Source organism: Fringilla coelebs, assembly GCF_963513975.1.
Source record: "Fringilla coelebs genome assembly, chromosome: 6".
Taxonomy (NCBI): domain Eukaryota; kingdom Metazoa; phylum Chordata; class Aves; order Passeriformes; family Fringillidae; genus Fringilla; species Fringilla coelebs.
In genome coordinates, this window is record NC_140034.1 from 58,963,371 (window position 1) to 58,982,955 (window position 19,585).

Here is a 19,585-nt window from a genome sequence, read left to right on the forward strand (position 1 = left end):
TTCTTCTCCTGGGAAGATGAGAAGCCTCAGCTTCTCCATGTTTTGCTGCTCTGGAATGAGGTCTGGAGATTGTTTATCCAAAGATGTGAATTGTTTTTAATTAATGGCCAATCACAGCCAGCTGTGTTGGGCTCTGAGGAGTCAGTCATGAGCTTTCATTACCACTCTTTCCTGGCCTTCTGATGTATCCTTTCTCTTTCTTCAATATAGTTTTAGTATATAGTTTCTTTTACTATAATATCATAAAATAATAAATCAGCCTTCTGAGAACATGGAGTCAAATTCTCATCTCTCACCTCATCCTGGGGACCCTCACAATCCCACACTCAGAGACCCAGTGCCACCCTGCTCTTCGCTGCACCTGGCACTCGACCTGCATCAATGATTACTCTGGACAGATCTGCATCATGTGCCGCAGCCACAGAAAGATTAGGAGGAGTAATTCCATCTCAGTGGATCATGTGGCATGAGATATCTAGCACGAGGTATTTCAGAGGTGGGAAATTGTTGTTAAGTGGTGATTAAGTTGGGCTTTGCCTTTTTCTGCTGCTGAGATTCTTGAGTCTCTGTGCTCACGCAGTGCGGGCAGGAGTAGAACTCCACAATAGTGCTGGAATGCATCTGTTTGGAAACAGAAATTTAAAACATCACTTTTAAACCATGTTGCCAACTATAACAAGCAAGGGTGATTATTGTGAGTGACTAGAAAGAATGTGTGGGCAGTTTCTTGAAGTTTCCCCTGCTGGGCAGTTGCTCACCCATGGATGGACTGGCCCAGGGCAGGGATACACAGCAAAAACAAACACTCCAGGACTTTTCCAACACTTCTCTGGACTTCCTTTGGTTTGTTTTTCAAAGTTTGGAGGTTGTTATGGTTCAGTCATGTCATAAATGGTTGCTGTAAATTCTCTTGGGAGGAGATGGATAGGAACAAAGGATGAATTTCCCTGTGCTTGCTACAGTTCCCTGCCCTGTTATAGCAGTGTGCCAGTGGCTTTAGATCACAGGCTCTCTTTATCACCTACCAGTGAAAAAGGGGCAGTGGGGAAAAAAACCTACTTTTACATGATAAATGAACTAAAATTCCAGTTTCTAGTCCCATTTGGCTCTCATTTCCATGCCAGTAGCCCTGCAGTAGGTGCAGGAGTTGTGCTCACCTTTGAGAGGGCTGGTACTGAGAGTGCTCTGTGGTGTTAGTGCTCCCCATCAGAATTAGCTGTCATCTGTGGTTTCTGATTCTTTTCACCCTTAATTTTCCTTTCCTTTAATGAGTCCTAGAGGAATTGTCTTTCATTAAGAAAAACTCTTGGTTTCTGCTCCTGAAATGAGGTCTGAGAGGACACACCATGCATCTGCAGGTAGCTGAGCTCTTTGTGGCTACTGGGTTTCAAAATGCCCCCAGGGAAGAGCATCCATGCTTCACCTTTATCCTCACTGTAATGTCTAACATGTGGTCAGTGCCAGGTGAGGATCCCCTCGTTCCCTGGGTCTCTGTCACTGAGCTGGGCTCACGAGCTGCTCATCCCATTGAACACCCACATCTGGAGTGTTTGAGCAACCCCAGGAGGGACAGGGGCACTCAAGACCCACTGAAGCCTCGATGGTGTTTGGACAGTTCTGTGGAGCTGCAGGGACAGTTTTTGATGACACAGTGATTTAACCCACTTGAGCTCAAAAGCTCAAGTGGTGCCAACTGCAGTCACACTGAGCACAGACAGAGATAATGAGCTTACTCAGTGGGTTCATGTTTTATGTTACAGCTGTCAAATATTTTCTTACCAAAATCACTGGCTGTCTAAGCTGCTGAGTTTATACAAGTCCATTGCAATTTATGCAGTAATTAAATATTAAACTAGAGTTTATTTTCAGAGGAAATAAATTTAGAGCAGACCACTTTGTTCTTTAGCAGAGGATCTCTGCTCCTGTCAGCTAGGAGATGGAGCAAGCATTCTTCCCTCTAATAGCATAATTATTCAAAAATGTTTGCAAGGATCTCTTTGTAGAATTTGTGCTCATGCTTTAGTGTCATTCTTTCATTTCAAAATGTGGGTAAGATTTTTCAGATTCAACAGCTGACAAAGTGATGCAGGTTTGCAAAGAAAATTTGGAGGAGAAAGGGCCAAATTGTATGTGGGATATTTATTTATTTATATAGAAATCTAAAACTAAAAATGCTTTGCCATCCCATTTAACTTTAAAGATTTACAGAAATCTTTTTCTGGTTCTTAAGAAATTGTAACAGTTTAACTTCACAGAGCCCTGAGGTACTGCTTGGGAAGCAAAAAATTAGCATAAGATTAGATACCATCAGTTTTTTAAGCATTTTTAACACACAGCAGAAAATGCTTTTATTTTAATAAATGACGTTTTTGGCATTAATAAGGTTTGAAAAAGAAACCTATTTATTTTAGCAAATTTTGAGTATGCCCTTGCTCTTGCAGCATAAGAGAGAAAAAAAGCTGCACTCTTGGGTTTGAACAGGTGTAGCTACTGATGCCTTGGCACGTGGGCACCTGTGTATGTGTTTCCATGTGAAAACTAGAAAAACATCTACCTTAATTTTCACTGTCATTTTCATGCCATTTCCTGTGTCATTCTTCTCCTTTTTTCCATCTTATTAGCATGGATTTGAACCTTCTTCGGGGAAGGGACAGACAATCCTTTGAATACATAATGTGTCCTGTGCTCTAATGGGATGTTTTTCCCCGGTGTAAAGGTCTCCCAGGCCTGCACCTCGAGTGCACTGAGCACATCATTAATCCAAAGCGTGTGCTTGCTGAATTTCCCCTTGAGCAGGCAGCAGAAATGTCTGTGTCTTTGTGCTGAGTGAGTTTGATGTGCTCTAGTGGCCGTGAGTGATGAAGAGGAAGGAGGGATTCTCTTTGATAATGCGGCCAAATCTACCATGGACCCCTTTGACACCTCCTCGGGCTCGGTGCAGCTCATCGCCATCAAACCTGTGGCCCTCCCTGCTGTCCATGCTGCTTCAGAGAGGAGCCAGGAGTCTGCCATCATCAATGGGGAGGTAAGACTGTCTGAGAGGTGTCTCCAGGTGTTTCCTTGGCTACAGCCACAAGTGCAAGGATCTTAAGCCTGTTAGAGCTGAGGGCTGCTAGGAGCTTCTCACCTTTACGCTACATAAAGTTCCATTAGCACTGTGGGTGCACAGACCTGAGAATTTAAGATCTGCTCTTTCACAATGCACCTGTGAATGCCTGCGACCTTGGAAGGGTGATTTTCTATATTCCTACCCTCCCAGTGTCCCTCTCTCCTATTAAAAAAAAAAAGAGTAATGAAGGCAGCAGAATAACATCTTTGCTATGTGAATTCTGTAGCTGGGTATGAAAATATGCATAGATCATCTCTGGGTGCCAGGCTGTGCTCTGCACTCCAGCCTGTGCACAGGGGGTGCAGTTGTTTTGAAGGAAAAAAATAGGATGGCACAAATGTCTCCTCCAGATGCTGGCCAAAAAGCATGCTTTGACTGTAATACCTATACTCATGTTTTGATGTAGATTTAATCAAGACCATTCCATTTACATTTTATGAAGTTGTTGAACATGATGGGAACAAGCCACAGAGGTGCCTTCTTTACAAACTCACATTGCAACAGTCATTTAAACAGCTAAAAACAGTTTAAAAGCAGCAGGGAGGGCTGCTGCCAGGGACACTGTAAAAGACAGAGGTCCCATGTGGGCCTAGATTATTGCAGCCTGTTGTGCTCCATTTCATACTTGCATTTTAAGTCCTGATGGGCCATGTAGCTTCCAAACTCGGAGAAAGGCTTATTTAGCTTTCAGCATCTCTTTTCTGTAAGGCAGCAGGATGACACTGCTGGTGCTGTGTGCATCCTTACACACACACTTCCTGTAGTTTGAGGAGACTGTGGAATTTGACTCTGGAAGCTCAAGTAAATCTCTGATTTCCAAGTAACTTGCAGTTTGAAGTGGGAGGGAAGTTTTTTCGATACTTAAGAGAAACCATGGGACTAAGTTGTACCGGGATGGACCAAACACCCCTTTTTTAAAGGTTCCTCTCTGACAGCAGCCTGTAAGAAAGTGTATAAACAAAATAAACATTTGATGGCATTTCACTGGAGTTCTTCCCCAGTCAGTGGTGACTTATTTCAGGTTTTGTGTAGTCAGGGGGGATGTCTCTGTACCCCAGCAGAGTTTTCACACGTGAGCTGTGCCCCGAAGCACGCGCAGCGCTGGGTCACAGCAGTTGGCTGACACCACTCGTGTTTTTCCTCAGTGGGTGTCTCTGAGTCACTGTTGTAATGGTACACAGTTTTTTAGGCTAAAATTATTTAACCATCTGCCAAGCCATAAAAATGCAGCAACTCTGTTCACTTGCAGTTCCTCGCTGCTTGCAGATGGCACGGTGTGCTACAGAGGGATGACACACGCGGCGCATCAAACACGCGCTGACGAGATCCTTTGGAGGTAGCCAGCCCACCAGCAGCCCTGAAACATCTTCTTGCCTTTTAGGTGAACAAGGCTTTGAAGCAAAAATCTGATATAGAGCACTACCGCAACAAGCTGCGCCTGAAAGCCAAGAGGAAAGGGTACTATGATTTCCCACAGGTTGATAATAGCAAGGCGCTGACAGACAGAAAAAGGATGTATGAGAAAAACCAGAAAGAACTTGACCACATTTTGGATCCAGATGCAGATGTCTCATCTCCATTTGCTGAGCCCAAGAACAGGTGAGAGTTTTTGTTTGTAGTTCTTCATCTGGGAGGAGAGTTGATGTCCTGGGAGTCAGAGGGGCCATTTTAACGAGCCAGGTGTTTGTTGTATGGTCACTGGTCCCTTCTGCTTTATGAGGAAAATTCATACAGCCCATGGAAAACATGTTCTCTGGTAAAACTGCAGTGTGGATAAAAACAAACAAGTGGAAAGAAAAAAATAAGTGAAGGGACTGTTGTAAGTTCTTGTGAGTCATTCTCAAAGGTAAACAGAAAAAGTGGTAGTAATATTATTGGTGATACTCAGAGCAGACTTTAGGCAGGAAGTTAGCACCTGAACTGGTTCTTTTTCAAAATACAGGGGTGTTACTATTTTGTCACTATTTTAATCCTATTGCAGAGGGCATGAGATAGCAGAAGCAGTGCATTGTCCCTGTAAGTCCTGCAGCGATACTATCTGTAAGATGTAATGTGTACCTGTTATTGGTGATCTTCCTGTGCCTTTAACAGAGAAATTCATAATTTTCTCATCTGTCACGTGAAGCTGGCATGCTGTATAACATTGCCAATGTTTGATTAACACTTCACTGTCTCCTGAGGATGGCATAGCAGTAGCATTCAAAACCCCATTTTAGAAATGAGGGGGGAGTGCAGGTGCTGATTGTGCCTGAGCCGCTGCCGTGGGTGGGTGCTCTGTTGCTGGTGCTCTCTGAAACACAACCTGGAATGTTGGAAAGATGAGATCACACCAGTCCTACCCCAGGAATGGCACAGTGTGCAGACTCCTCTTTTTTGGAAGTTCTGGAGGCATGAAGGATGGTAAGAGAGTGTTTGCCATTACACCCTGCACAGGAGGGCTCTGGTTCTTAGTGTAATCAGGGACTACCATCAGTTGATCCATGAGAGAAAAAGGGATACTGAGGCACCTTTCCCCTGGAAATGGCCCTCATGCCTGGAGGTGCAGTTTTGCATCCTGTCTCCTGGAAAGCTCAGACCAGAATTTTCCTGTGAGCATGAATGGACTGCAATCAAAGCATCGCTGGTGACACAGGCGTTGCACACAGCGCAGCTGCAGCAATTACCCTCAGGGCACTGGCTTGGAAAAGACTGTAATGGGAATTAAAAAAGCACTGTTGGCTCAAATTAGGGGCAAAAGCTGAGCTCAGAATTGTTTCTGTAGGTCTAGAGTTCAGTGGCTGAGGGATACTGCCCTGGAAGAGCTGTTTGCCAGGGCTGCAGAGGTCACTGAGGAGAAAAGGCTGACTCAGCTGTATGTTATGTTGGCTGTCCTGGGGCACCATTTCCTTGTGCAGTTTTCCAAATTATTGCACACTGAGAGGGTAAGAAATGGAGTCTCCTTACATGGGAGCCCTGCTCTGCACACTCTGTCCAGGAGGTACAGACAGAGCACTGGGAACCTGTGTTGAGGAATGCATTTAGTCCAGGGAGCTGGAAAGTTCCCTCAACACATTGGCTGTGACTGATTGAGGCATTAATTTGGATGCTCATTATGTGTCACATGGCTCACAGGAAGTGTTTTAAACTTTAAACTGAAGCATTAACACAGCCACGTGCTTTTTGTTAAATACTCTGATGTTTGTTCACGTGCCAGCGTGTGGGAAGATCCCCTACATTTTTTCCTGTGTGTTGTGTAAATTTGCTACAGTCTATTTCAGCCAGTGATCCCTGGAATGACAGAAACTGCTGGGAGGCAGGTAAACTCCTGTGGAGGAATGATTCCAATGATTCCAGCTGCACTATGAAAGGCTGGCTGCTGGACTTGTTAAATATGTTACCTGGATCCCCACATGAGGAGAGAGAATCACTTCTGATGCACTTTCTGTGAAGAGACAGAACACTTAATGAACTTTACAGATGCTGCAGATGTTTACAAACAAACCAGTTCTGAATTCAGTGCTAAAATTTCCACACTAAGACCTGGAACTGAATTTGATATGCTGCAGCACACATGAAAATTATTGTCCTTAGTTTTCCAACAAAATAAGACGGCTAAAATGTTACACTGCTGGAGGAAAACCTTGAAAAATACTTCAAGGTAGTGTGGGATTTGGTTATTGATAGATGAATCAATACAATTACATTTCTGTAATGAGATAAAATTACTTAAAAAGAAATCTGGGTAAGCATATAATTGAAAACCAATTATTTCTACCCTTTTCTGTTTTGAATCATTGTTACAGTGATTCAAACTTGAAAAAAGTTGCAATTTTTAAAAAGATATCACTAAAAACTAAGTCAAAGATTTCAAAGTTTCTAGGGAAAAGGTCTATTCTACTATTTTCTGTTTTATATATAATCCTCTAACTTAAGTCACATTGATACAGCACTTGCAAACCATATCAGAAAATAGGGATGCAGTTGATTAATTAAGGTTACCTTTATATTTTGAATTAATTTAAAATTGCATTTAAAAGTGATTTAAAAGCATTGCTGCTAAATGATTTGATTTTTTTCCAGAACAGAGCTTTGTGCTCTAGGTACCTTTCAGTCATCAGTACCATAATCCTCATGTTTTAAAACATTCCAGCTGCGTTCCCAGAAGGCACTTCCTAACCCATTTGAATGCCAGTTGTTCCTGTTCATACCTCCTTTCTCATTAGTAAAACTCTCTTAAATAAGGTAATTGGCAATCTCAAGGTAATTTTTAAGAGCCTACTGATGAAATGCACTATTCTTGGATTTTCTTTAATGGTTTGCAATCAGGTCAAGAATCTGCACGTTTTTACAGAACTGTATATTTGAATCCCTTAGAAAGTATATCACAATTGCCTCAACTAAGTATTTATGGACCTATTGTAAAACATGAAATTTTGGAGACCTTTGATGTAAGAAGATGGAGATTGTCAGATCTGATTACCCTGTGCATAACTCTGCTTTCTGTTAATATCAATGCTATAGTCAGAGAAAGACTATATAGGAAGAAAGAATTTATTCCATATTGTTTTTGTAGGGGAAACTTATTCCAAAAGCTCTGCTTGCCTTCTGCTTTGGAAGTGCATTTGGGACTTTGAAACATGAGCATGGTGATTTGTGATCAAAGGTCACACAGAAATTTTGGAAAGTTGTCTTAAAACTAAGTACATGCCTGAGTAATTTATTTAATCAGAAGCGTGAAATTGGGTTTTTTTGTCCTACCTTTTATCCTGTCTGATCATGTAAATGTCCTACTTTCTGGATTTCTGCAAACCAGTTTTTGCTGCTCTAATCTGTCAAGGCAAAAAGTGCTGTTAACAAGATCTGGAATAACTGAAGAATTATTTATCAGTGAATTAATTTGGTCTGTCTTGTCTGTTCATTTCATTGATGGTTCTTGAGATGTTAAACCATGGAGTGACTTGAAAGTGTGACTTCAGGCATAATAGTACAACTTGTCTTACTTCACTATGAGCATTGGCAGGTCCTCTGTGTGAAATAAGCAGCACAGAGACATGTTAGATGACCTGATCTCATTTTAATATTGGGAATGGAGTAATTGCACAAGGCAGAAAAATAGCGTGGCTAGGCAAAGATAACTTTGTATCAGGCTCTAGCAGTGTAATTACTGCGTTAATAAGTGAAGCTGGCATGCCATTATTTCATCTGTTACTGATCTACTTCAGGACCAGTGCTGCTCTGGAGTGTGCAACAAAATGAGTAATGGCCAGACACAGTATGAGAACAACTCACAAACTCTGCTGGTGTAGAAGTAGCCTTCTTAAAAGATGCAACTTGATGAAGTATAAAGTTCCCGTACCACCATTTGGCAAACCCTCCTGCAGATATGTACAGATATGCTGTGTATTTCACAGAGGGATGCTGCATTTGTTTTTGTATAACCAGCAACAAGGGCAGAAATGGTTTTGCTGGAGAGATTACTGGGTATTTTGGATATTCAGTTTTATTCTGCCTTTCTATTGCATTTGCTTCCCCTTGGCTTGGAGCACCCAGCAGGGGAAGCTCAGTGCCCAGGGATGAGCAGCACTTTGTCCCAGTGAAGCAGCTGAATGCCAGGAAGCACAGCTCTCTGAGAAAGCTGTGGCCAGTTACCAAACTAGCTATTTAAAACCAGCATCTTGCAACAGTTTCCTCCCACTGCTGTGTTTCTTCCCGTTCCCTGTGCTGGGGGTTTGTTACAGTGGAGTGTTTTCCTGCTTCTCTCTCAGCGCTCAGGATAAGCAACCAAAATCTCTGCTCCCCATCTGTGTGTGTAGGAGAGCCTGTTATTTTTTAATATGTTTTTTAAAATGAGTTTGAATCATATCAGTTGAAGTTAAAAGGGTCCTGATATCTTCTTGGGACGTATTTCATCTGACAAGCTCCCATATACAATGTCCGTGTCTTCTATGTAACTTTTATTTTCCTTAATGTGTAAAAACCAATTAATCATCTCTTAATAAGGTTACTGATTTCTAGCACTTCATGTATGTAGAAAGAATATCCTGTAACAAAGTGGCGTTTTTCTGAACGTCATAATTTTAGAATAAAGGTGAGTATTGACAATTACTCTCTGTCATTATTTTTTTTTCATTGTACCATTTTCTTGTTTCATGTTTTGTAGGCAGCCCCTGAAGAACTCGGTGTACAGAAGCAGGCAGTCCCTGAACAGTCCTAGCCCAGGGGAAACTGAGATGGATCTGCTGGTGACTCGAGAGAGGCCGAGGCGTGGCATCCGGAACAGTGGATATGATGTAAGTTTATTTGGTGTAGGCAGAGAAATCCGCTCAGCAAAGCCTTGACTTGCTCCAGGCAACAACTGATAAGCCATAAGACAGATTGCCATGAGATATTTAGTGTTACAGAAGTTTATGTGCACTCAGCATCCTGAAAAAAGCTCAGGCTCTCTTGTGTACTTTATCACTCTACATCATTTTACAGTCTGAAATGCAAACAAAACGTTGCCTAAACCCCATTATTTGCCAAAATATTAAATCTTGAATTTAGATAGTTCTTATAACTGACAGTGAGCTTTCTTCATTGCAATTAAAATCCTCTGTTTGTTCTGAAGAACAGCCTGGAAATGCTCTCTTGATTCAGAAGAATGAACAGCCATCTTCTGGGATTTTCACCTAAGTCCCAATGGCAGTGTTTTGTGGAAATTCCCTAGGGACAGGGATTGTCCTCTTGCTCCCATCAGAACTGGGAGGGTTTTGTGTAGGTACATGTCAAACCCAGCCAGAGGTGATGCTGCTTCATGGTCCAAGAAGCTCATGCAGCCAGCACAAGGCAGAGGAGTTGTCTCATGCAGTCTGAACAAACACTGGGTGCAAGTTGATGCTGTGTTAACCCAGAAGGGGGATTAAAAATATCCCCCACACTGGGGAAATGTTGAGTTTTTTAATCCTTTGTCACGCGTCGAAACTACTGTAGCTCAGCCAGCCCTAAAGAGGGTCTAAACCATTCTGGAAAACAAGGAAGTTCACCTGTGGTTGCCCATCCTCTGAACACTGTTGGTGAAAAAGATTTTTTGTGGGGAGTGTTTCATTGTCAACCCTGTCTGCCAGGAATGTGATTTTAGCAAGGAGAAAGAAGGTACCAAAGTTGGGGGGATGTGTTGAGGAAAATTTAAACCTTTTACAAAATTCTTCAGGGCAGGTTGTAGTTGTCAGATTTCTGAAATTATTCCCTGCATTTGGACACTTCCCATCAGACTGCAGGAGTCATGTGGAGCTGTGTGAGTGGGCTGACTGGTACATTGCTTTCTGAGGAATTAGGATGCCAGTACTATGCTAATAAAAGCTGGTTTTTCAGAGGGGATATTTCCCTGGAAATCAGTGTTGAAAGCATTCTGGGAGCAGGCACAGCAGCAGATTTTAAAAATATAATTCAATATATTGTGTATGCTATATATAAACCATATTTTAAAGAAAATTTATTAAAAACCTTGGAAGTAGATTAATGAGCTTATGCAGATTCTGAAGTGTCCTCAGAGTAATTGTAAGCTGTGAGATGTGTGCACATCACAGAAAAAATCACTTTTGCCTTGCCTTTGGTGATGCAGTTGGGCAACCTCTCCCTGGCACAGTGCTTCACTGATAAGTTACATAAAATCCCTCTGCCTGATGCACTGCAGATTCACTGCAGTGCACCTCTTCCAGCTCTGAATGCATTTCCCATCTGAAAGCACAGAAATGCTGCTGGGAAATGGGACAGGATATTGAAATTTAGCTGCCAAGCCTGAGCCTGCAGCGTGGGCTGGTTCCCCTCTCCTGTTTGAGGCTCCTCAGAGCTGTGTCTGACAGGCTTCATCTCCCAGGATACCACTGATGGCTGCATCCATGGAATTCATGGATCTCACCAGCTAAACACCTCTGGAAATCTGACCTCTGAAAATGGGTGAGAAAGGGCTCCTCTGAGTGCTGACTCGTGTGCCCTTTCTGTTTCATACAGCAACACCTGGTACCTATTTTTGACATCTGATTTGTAATATTAAATACTCAGCCTTCTCAGACTGCTGCTAAACTCTTCCTCCCAACATGTTATTTAGCAGCAAGTCCTGCCAAAGAATAGTGACATCTGCATTTTATAAGCAGTGCCACATAAGTCAATTTATGAATCAAATAGTTCGTATTGCCTAAAAAAAGTCAGGAGACTTTTTTTACAGCATAAAAAATTGTGGGGGGAATTTGAGCTGTTACCAGTACACCCAGGTTATGCATTGAGGTTTTTCTTCCCAACAATAATGCTTTTATTTTTAAAGAAAAGAGATTGAGATCTCCCAGATTTTTTAAGAAAACTCCTTAAGAATTCCTCATTCATGTGCACAACCACAAGGTTTCCTTTCAATTACAAATTTCTAAATGGTTTTCTAAAATATTTCATTCATACTTTTCTAAAAAGACTTCATTCTCTATAATTAATTTTTGTGATATTTCTCTGAATCATGGTTCTGTTTCTCAGAGCTAAAAACTGGTAAAGATATGAGGGTAAAGATATAATATTTTACATTTGTCCATATGGAATATGTAGCTTTTAATCTTATTTTGGAGTATATGTTCTACTGCTTGATGTTCTCAGTATACTATTTGCCTTTATAGTGTCTTTTATAAAGGAATTATTACTGATAAGTACCTAGCTTTCCATTTTAAAGAATCCCAAGAGGTTTTACTATCATCACCTTCAACTAGGAATTAGCTTCAGAAGACTTTATTAACGTGTTTATTATTTTCAACAAGTTCATGAACAACTGTGTGTAAAGTAAATGCCATAGTGAAAGATTCTAGAACCTCTAGACTGTTCTAATGAGATTTATACCAGAGCAGAAAATATTTAGGCTATCAAAGGAAGAAAATGACCTTATTATACATGTCTGAGATCAGTATACAAAAGAATTCATGGGCATAATTTAGTTGATATAGCTAAATTAATGCAATGCACCCCAAAGGTTATAGATTAATGTTCACATAAAGAATTTTACTGATAATGTTGCAGCAGCAGAATTATTCAAGAGGTATGGAAAGTCTGTCTCTCACGGCAGGATTTTGTTTGCTTTCTTCATGTACCTCTAGTTCTTTCTATTATACAGTAACTGTGTATGATTTTATGTAATGGTGGCCTCTATTTAGAATAGTTACTTGTTTCAGTTGAAAGGATAACAAAGAAAATAACAAATAACACTCAGAAAGTGATAAGATAAATTGAAATAGATTTTAAAATATCAGGAAAAGAAATTATTATTATTTTTCTCCAAAATCTACATGTCAGATTTTATATTGATAATTCAAAACTCCTTAATGTTGGCTGCTAATATGAATCTTGTATTCACATGATATATTTTACACATTCTGTGGGGGTTTAATGGCTTCACCAGTGAGTTGTAGTAGAAAACCTGATTTATTTCAGCATTGGGTACTAAAAGGTCTGTGTGGGATGCCACTCACATTTTTGCAGGCATGAGCAAATAGAAGAACCATGGTTGTTAATCATCCAGTCAGCATATTATCATTTCAGAGGCCCTTTGGCTGCACTTAGACAAACTACCATTGCATTTTATAGTCAGCTTTCTAAAATGTGTCTAATTTTTATTTATTGTAGTAACACAAACACCTATGGAATCAAAATGAAGGAATTAAATTAAGGAAGAGTTTTTAGTTGAAGATTTCCTAAAAAGTTTTTTCGTTTAAGATAATTTGGCACAGTTGCATTCCCCTTCCTCCAATCTGATGTGTGTACAACTTGGGAAGCCTGAATTTGAGTTTGTGGTTTTGAATTTCAACAATATACTGTGTAAACAAGACTATGTAAATTATGGTCAAATTCTAATGTGCAAATGTTTAATTTTTATCTTAATTTTTTTCTTTTTTACAGCCATACTTTCATTCGACACAAAACATAGCTATGCTTAAAACAGAGAAAGCAAATTAGTATTTAACTTAGATTTATTATCCGTTTTCACTACCAGTGTAACTCTTTTATGAGTGGCTGATTACGGAAAAGGAACACCAGTTTGGTATTTCCCTCTGAAAAAGAATAAATATATTTTATGATTGTCCTACATCTTACAAAAAAAAGCTTGGGGGCACAGTCACTTACATGTTCAGGTGTAGAAAAACACTATTACAGGGGAAAAAATATGCCACACTAAGAGCTGCAGAACACTGAAATGGTCAGAATAGTGCTGAAATTTTTAACAAGAACATCCTGTTGTATTCCTTTATTTAGGGCTATTTTAAACACTAGCACAGTTTCTAAGCACATGCTATATATAGAAGGAGGCACAGATCCTATTGCTCATCCCAGTTATCCTTCACAGTCAATGCATTTTACAGGTATTTAAAGAATTATAAAGAATCAGTTGCTGGTTAAAAACATATGTTTTTAAAACTCTGGGCTGTAAAATTGATCTTACAAAATACAGATGAAGTATGGTATTTCACTTTCAACTTCTTGCAATGTGATGACTGTTTTCTGTCACAGAGTTGCAGCCAAAAAAAAGCAGGGAGGTGATTTCTGTTTGTACTTATCTGTACAGAAGGAATCACCCTAGGAGCAGCCCTTCAAGCTAAGCTGTCCAAGCACTGTCTGCTGCTTGGAGAATGTGCTTCATTCCGTGTCCCTAGGTTAACTTTGCATAAATACCTGTGACTCCAGTTTGGGGGCTGGGTAGGGCCCCTGAGCTGGGCCACACTGTTGTCTGCAAGGGGCAGGGCTGAATTTGTGGTGTCATTGTGGAAGTTCAGAAAAACTCCTAAACTTTGGTTCTTCAGATATCTTAATGTGAGAGCTTGAACAAAGGAATTTCAGTGTCTCTAGCTGTGATAATCTGTCCCTTGTGAGGGGTCCTTCACAGTGATGGCGCTATTTAGGGAACCGTACTCTTCCTGGCACAGTTGCACTGACATTGATACCACAACTAAGACAAGAATTCAGACATTAATTCTAATGGTTTTTAAGTGAGCCATTGACAGTTTAATCTGCTACAGAGTGTCCCTCTACTTTTCTCAGCAAAGAATGTAGAATATAAAGGACTATTATATTCCCCTGCATTGTATGATTTCTTTCCAATATTTGTCGTGTGTCTATATTATTATTGCTGCTTTAATTAAAGGGATGGGACCACAGTTGGGCTAAAAATGATTCATTGCTCAGATAAACATCAGTATCAGAGGCTGTGAGATTTATGAGAGCAAGCAGTTGGCCATAGCACAAAGTAGTCACAGGTTCTTTGTTACAAGACAATATATAACTTTTTAATCCACTGGATAGTTGCCAGAGGGTTTATTTTGCTTTTCTAACCTATCACCTTTACTTCTACTGCAATGCAGATACTTTTATCCACTGGGCTACTATTACACATGCACACCTATGCTTCTATTATAGCATCTAAACTCTTAACTTACTCTGTACAATTACATCCCTACATTATAAACCCTTCACCATCTTATTAATACAATTTTTTGCTTACTTAAGGCATATTCTCACTTACAACTACAGAAATACATGTTTATGATTTTTCTGCTTAATGTCTGTGTATTTCATTTTTATATCAATCCACCTTCTCCCAAGGCTGCACATCAAACCCTTCTGTGTCTGTGAAAGTTTCTATTTTTCCATTTCCCACATGTCTGCATCGTCACGTTTCCTGATTTGCGTGTGTTACGTCTGTGTGCGTTACATCTGTGTTTGAGAACGTCGAAGCGGCACAAATGCTACCTTGTAAATGCTATCAACTGCTGTCTTGTAAAGCCTGTGACATCCACTTTTATTCCCCACACCAGACCGAGCCTGAAATTATAGAAGAAACCAACATTGACCGCGTCAACGAGCCGCGGAATTACGGCAGGGCCCGTCAGGCCAAGGGCCACTCGGAGACGTCGACGCTGAGCTCGCAGCCGTCCATCGACGAGGTGCGGCAGCAGATGCACATGCTGCTGGAGGAGGCCTTCAGCCTGGCCTCCGCTGGCCACGGGGGCCAGCCCCGGCAGGACGCCTACGGCTCGGCCCCACACCTGCCCTACTCCGAGGTGGTGACCAGTGCCCCCGGCACCATGAGCCGGCCGCGGGCGGGCGTGCAGTGGGTGCCCACCTACAGGCCAGAAATGTACCAGTACAGCTTGCCAAGGCCCGTAAGTGGAGCTTCTTTTCACCACACTGTAATGTCAGAAGGGTGCCTCTGATCTGAGCCATGGTTTTTTTAAAGTAGTCCCATTTAGGTGCTTAAAACCAGAAAATAAGTATGTGTAGGGTGATGTGTATGTATACATCTACATGTGTGCTTGCCTAGACACCAACCTAGACTTTGCACTTGGGAGGATGAGTGAGCCACACACATACACCATGAAAGACTCGCTATCTATTTTAGCGGCAAGGTTGTCTTGTCCAAGTTGTACTAAGATTTAAAAGAATAGGCTGCAGAATAGGCTGAAGATTTAAAATAGGCTGTTCAACAGATCCCAAACTGTTGGAACCCTGGCTGCTGAGGATTTTAGACTTCATGTGCTGACCGGCACTGATCCACGAGAGAACACTGTGTTTGACCTGAAGCCGTAGAAAAGCTTCCAAAATTAAATGATAGAGCTAAGATTATAAGTGTATCATTTGAATAGAAGTGTGTAATATCACAGAGTAGAAAATGTAGAGTTTTAGAATATAGTTATATATTTAAAACAAGATAGATGTTTTAAGGCTAGTCCTTAAGATTAGATAGACCTTTAGAAGCTAGTCCTTCTTCTTCACCTTCTTCTTCATGGGTTTAAGTAGTATTATGTAATTAGATAAAAAAGTCCAAATTATGAACCACAGGTACTTAGTTATTTAGTTAAAAGTAAAAATAATTTAGGTATCATTTCTTAAACTGTTTATCCTTGAAAAGCCTTGTAGAGAGAGAAATACGACTCCATTTTGAGTTTGTTAGAGCGAAGTGCTGTAGAACTCACACCAAACTTGTTTGCATATCTCCTTCTGCTCAGGTAATGGATATTAGGAAGCAATGTGGTTTTATGGATTAACTATGGTGACATCTGGGTAGGGTACTCAACTCTTCTGCATCACTGAAGAGGTTCACCACTGAAGAGCAACATGGAATGTGGGCTGTTATTGGTAAACAGGCGCTTACAGCTATTGGCTTGGGTCTCTAGAGAAGGAATCTAGAGAAGATTTAATTCCACAGGTCTCTTAGTTGACCTTATAACTGACTTTATCCTTTATTTTCTAGCCTCAAGGAGTAGCTAACACGTCCTCACCTTGCAGAAGTAATACCTGAATTAGGAACTTAAACCCAAGGGTGGAAATTGTTAATGGAATTTTGTAGGGTTCTAGACAGCAGTGACACTAGCACTCTGCACACCCTCATGTGAGAAACTGCCCCTGAATTCCCACATATGGTAATTTGAAACTCAGAAATATATTTTCTTTTAGGTCAGATACAAATCTAAACCAAAGGTGATTGCTTTCAGATAAGAAATAGCCCATCTAACAATACCAGTGTGATAAATTGTTCATTTTAAGGCTTGTTTGGGTCAGAATTTTTTTTTCAAGAATATATTTCAAATTCAGTCCCTAACACTGGCTAGAATAAGAGGATAATGCAGAAAAATGTCCTCAGTTCAAAATCACCATTGCCATGACTTCCTTGACGATAAAAAAATACATTGAGGGATGCTACTTCTGAACTATTCTGAACACGGCTGAAAGCCAGTGGCACTGCCTGCAAAGGTTCAGGTTGGCGCTATTTAAATCATGCTAAGGTTATTTCTGGCACTTTGAAATTGGTCTGATGAAATTCCTACAGCATATAATCATTTTTTATGGTTAGAATTCGATTAAAAGCTTAAGAGACAGCTAATGGGGAGTCAAATTACCTCGACACTTCAAAGGATCCTTTTAAAATGAAATTAAAAATATTATATGGTGAGAGTTTTTTAAAAAAATATAATAGCCACTCTTCTCATGGTGAATGATTCACTGTTGTCTTTCTAAGACTGATTACTCTCCTAAATCATCTGCATGCTTGGGACCTTTTGCTTATCTTTCTGGCATTCTGAACAGAACTGAATAGTTAAATTCCCTGAAGATAGTTGATTGCCACAGATGAGGATAGGCACAGACTGCTGGGCCTTGGATTAGGGCTGATAATTCATAGTTTTCTGCATGTCAGTTTCATGAGTATGCACTGTGCTTCAACCACCCCATTACCTGATTTGTTCTCATGGGGATGGAGGGTTAGAATTGAAAATATCCCCAGCTTTGGGGATGAGAGGTACCTGTGCACTGGGATGTTTGTTACCTCTGTAAACCAAGAATTAGCCATTTTTCCCCTTTCTTAAAATTCAGTTCTGAGTGGCAATTAGAAGTCAACATCAACAATGCTGTTACAATTCAAAACACTGAGCATTTTGAAAATGAAAATTTCATTTTTGAAAACTCAAGGGCATTTTTTCTGCTTAGATGGAGCAAGTGCAGGGTGGTCCAGAGCCACTCTTTAGTTCTGTGTTGCTTCTGGCGTCCTCCAAATTGTGGCTCTTTAATTTTTTGTAGTCAACTTCTTGGCTAGTCCCACCATCAAACATTTGTGTATCTCTCCAGAGTGTGCGCATTTTTTTTTTTCCTTTTCCATTTTCTTCTCCCTTTTGAGGCCTTCTGTGTGTTTTTTATTTGTTTGGTTGGGTTTTTCTGTACACGCTGCCATTAATACTGAAATTATCTGTAGCTCTTGTGAGGGAATGCCTGTTTGCTAACCTGCCTGTTGGGTGACCTGTGAAAAGAGGATTCCTCCATAGAGGGCTCATGCCTTCTCCTGGCAGAGGAAAGCCAGGGAAATGCAAACTCTCCCTGTTGTTCTGGAGCTTCCAAAACACATGAGTAACACTTGGCTGAGTCCTTGGCACCCAGCTGGTGTGCTGTGACTGAAGAATGGAGTTAAAAGGTTGAATGTGTGACACCAGCCCAACCACCAGCTCTGTGCCTTGGTTGATCTTGTTTGGAAATTTGCTTTGGAAATTTGTTCAGCTGAGTCAAGTGAGAGCTGAGACCAGAGAAGAAAACTCTCTCCATCACAAGGCTGGACCAGTTTCCATCTCTCCTTTTTAGTAGTGCTCTGGAAAGAGGAGTGAATGTCACAGAGCTCTGGGTCCCAAGGTGAGACCCAGCACCACAAACAGGCACTGATGACCAGCACTTACAGCCTGAGTGACTGGTAAAGAATCCCTGTCCTCAGAGCTCCCCTTCATTCAACAGGGGTAAAGTGGGAGTGTTTTACCAAAATTCAGCCAATTTCAATAACAGCTGCTTAGTAAGAAACAGGACAGCTATAAAGGCAAACCCAAATCAACAAATTTGCATTGTTCCTGGATTGCAATTTAATAAACAAATAAGTTAAATAATTCCATGTATTAACAAGGACACTGCCCTTTTAATTCCTATGGTGAGATGTAAGGAGATGGATATTTCTGTAGTTAGAAGGCAACATAGGATACCAGGACCAGTCTGTAAGTGGAAGGTGGTAAAAATATTTAAATGTTTGAACTAGGGAAATGTAGCCTTAAAACTAACTGCAAAGTTTCTGCTTTGGACTATAATTATTTTGTACTGGCTTATGAACAGAGGCTTGGGTTTGTTCAGCCTGGAGAAGAGACAGCTCCAGGGAGACTTTAGAGCACCTTCCAGTACCTAAAGGAACTACAAGAGAGCTGGAGAGGGGCTTTTTACAAGAGCAGGTAAAGTGGGAATGACTTTGAACTGCAAGAGGGCAGGGTTAGATTAGATATGGGAAAGGAATTCTGTACTGTGAGGGTGGTGAGGCACTGGAGGACGCTGCCCAAAAGTTGGCCCATCCATGGCCAGGCTGGATGGGGCTTTGAACAACCTGGTCTAGTGGAAGGGATCCCTGACTGTTGCAGGGGGCTTGGTCCAAGATAATCTTTAAGGTGCCTTCCAAACCATTCTGTGATTTTTCTTTTCTACATCCTGACAGGCGGTACCTTGGGCTCTCGTGGGTTGTATGAGACAATGGTGTCTGCTGGTGGCTGGATTTTATCCTCCAGAGGATTTATTGTCCTTGGCCCAATGGCTGCTAAACTCCACTTCCTACTTTTAAAAATTATTTATCGGTTTGCTTTTTAAGTTGTCAGTGTTCTAGCCACAGCAGACTCCTTCACTGGCATTTCTTACTGAAAGGGTGGCACGGGGTCTCCCTCTGCTGCCTGTGCAGTCTGTCCTGGGTCTCAAGTGGGATTACTTCTGCCTGATTGTTATAGCCTTTGTGTTACAGACTTCGTCATTTTTCATAAAATAGAGTTTGGAACCCATGCAGAATGTTTTCCTTCTTAAGATTGTTGTCTTTTGTTCTTTTTTGGGCTTTTGGTTTGTTTATTTGTTTTCGCCTGGTTGGATTTTTCTTGTGCTAAAAAATAAGAGAACATTTTAAAAAGATAAATATTTGAAGAGTAAAATTAGGCAAAT

General features: G+C 40.9%; 1 protein-coding gene across 1 annotated transcript in view; it reads left to right on the plus strand.

The window, feature by feature from the left end:
* KIAA1549L (KIAA1549 like) overlaps nucleotides 1-19,585 on the plus strand; it is a gene marked incomplete at both ends in the record, with an annotated part of 123,073 nt that overhangs the window by 92,256 nt on the left and 11,232 nt on the right. The window contains 4 exons of the mRNA XM_084208754.1: nucleotides 2,847-3,025; nucleotides 4,491-4,708; nucleotides 9,249-9,378; nucleotides 14,905-15,252. Of these exons, the coding sequence (XP_084064880.1) occupies nucleotides 2,847-3,025; nucleotides 4,491-4,708; nucleotides 9,249-9,378; nucleotides 14,905-15,252 (875 nt within the window). The remainder of the gene's footprint in view (nucleotides 1-2,846; nucleotides 3,026-4,490; nucleotides 4,709-9,248; nucleotides 9,379-14,904; nucleotides 15,253-19,585) is intronic.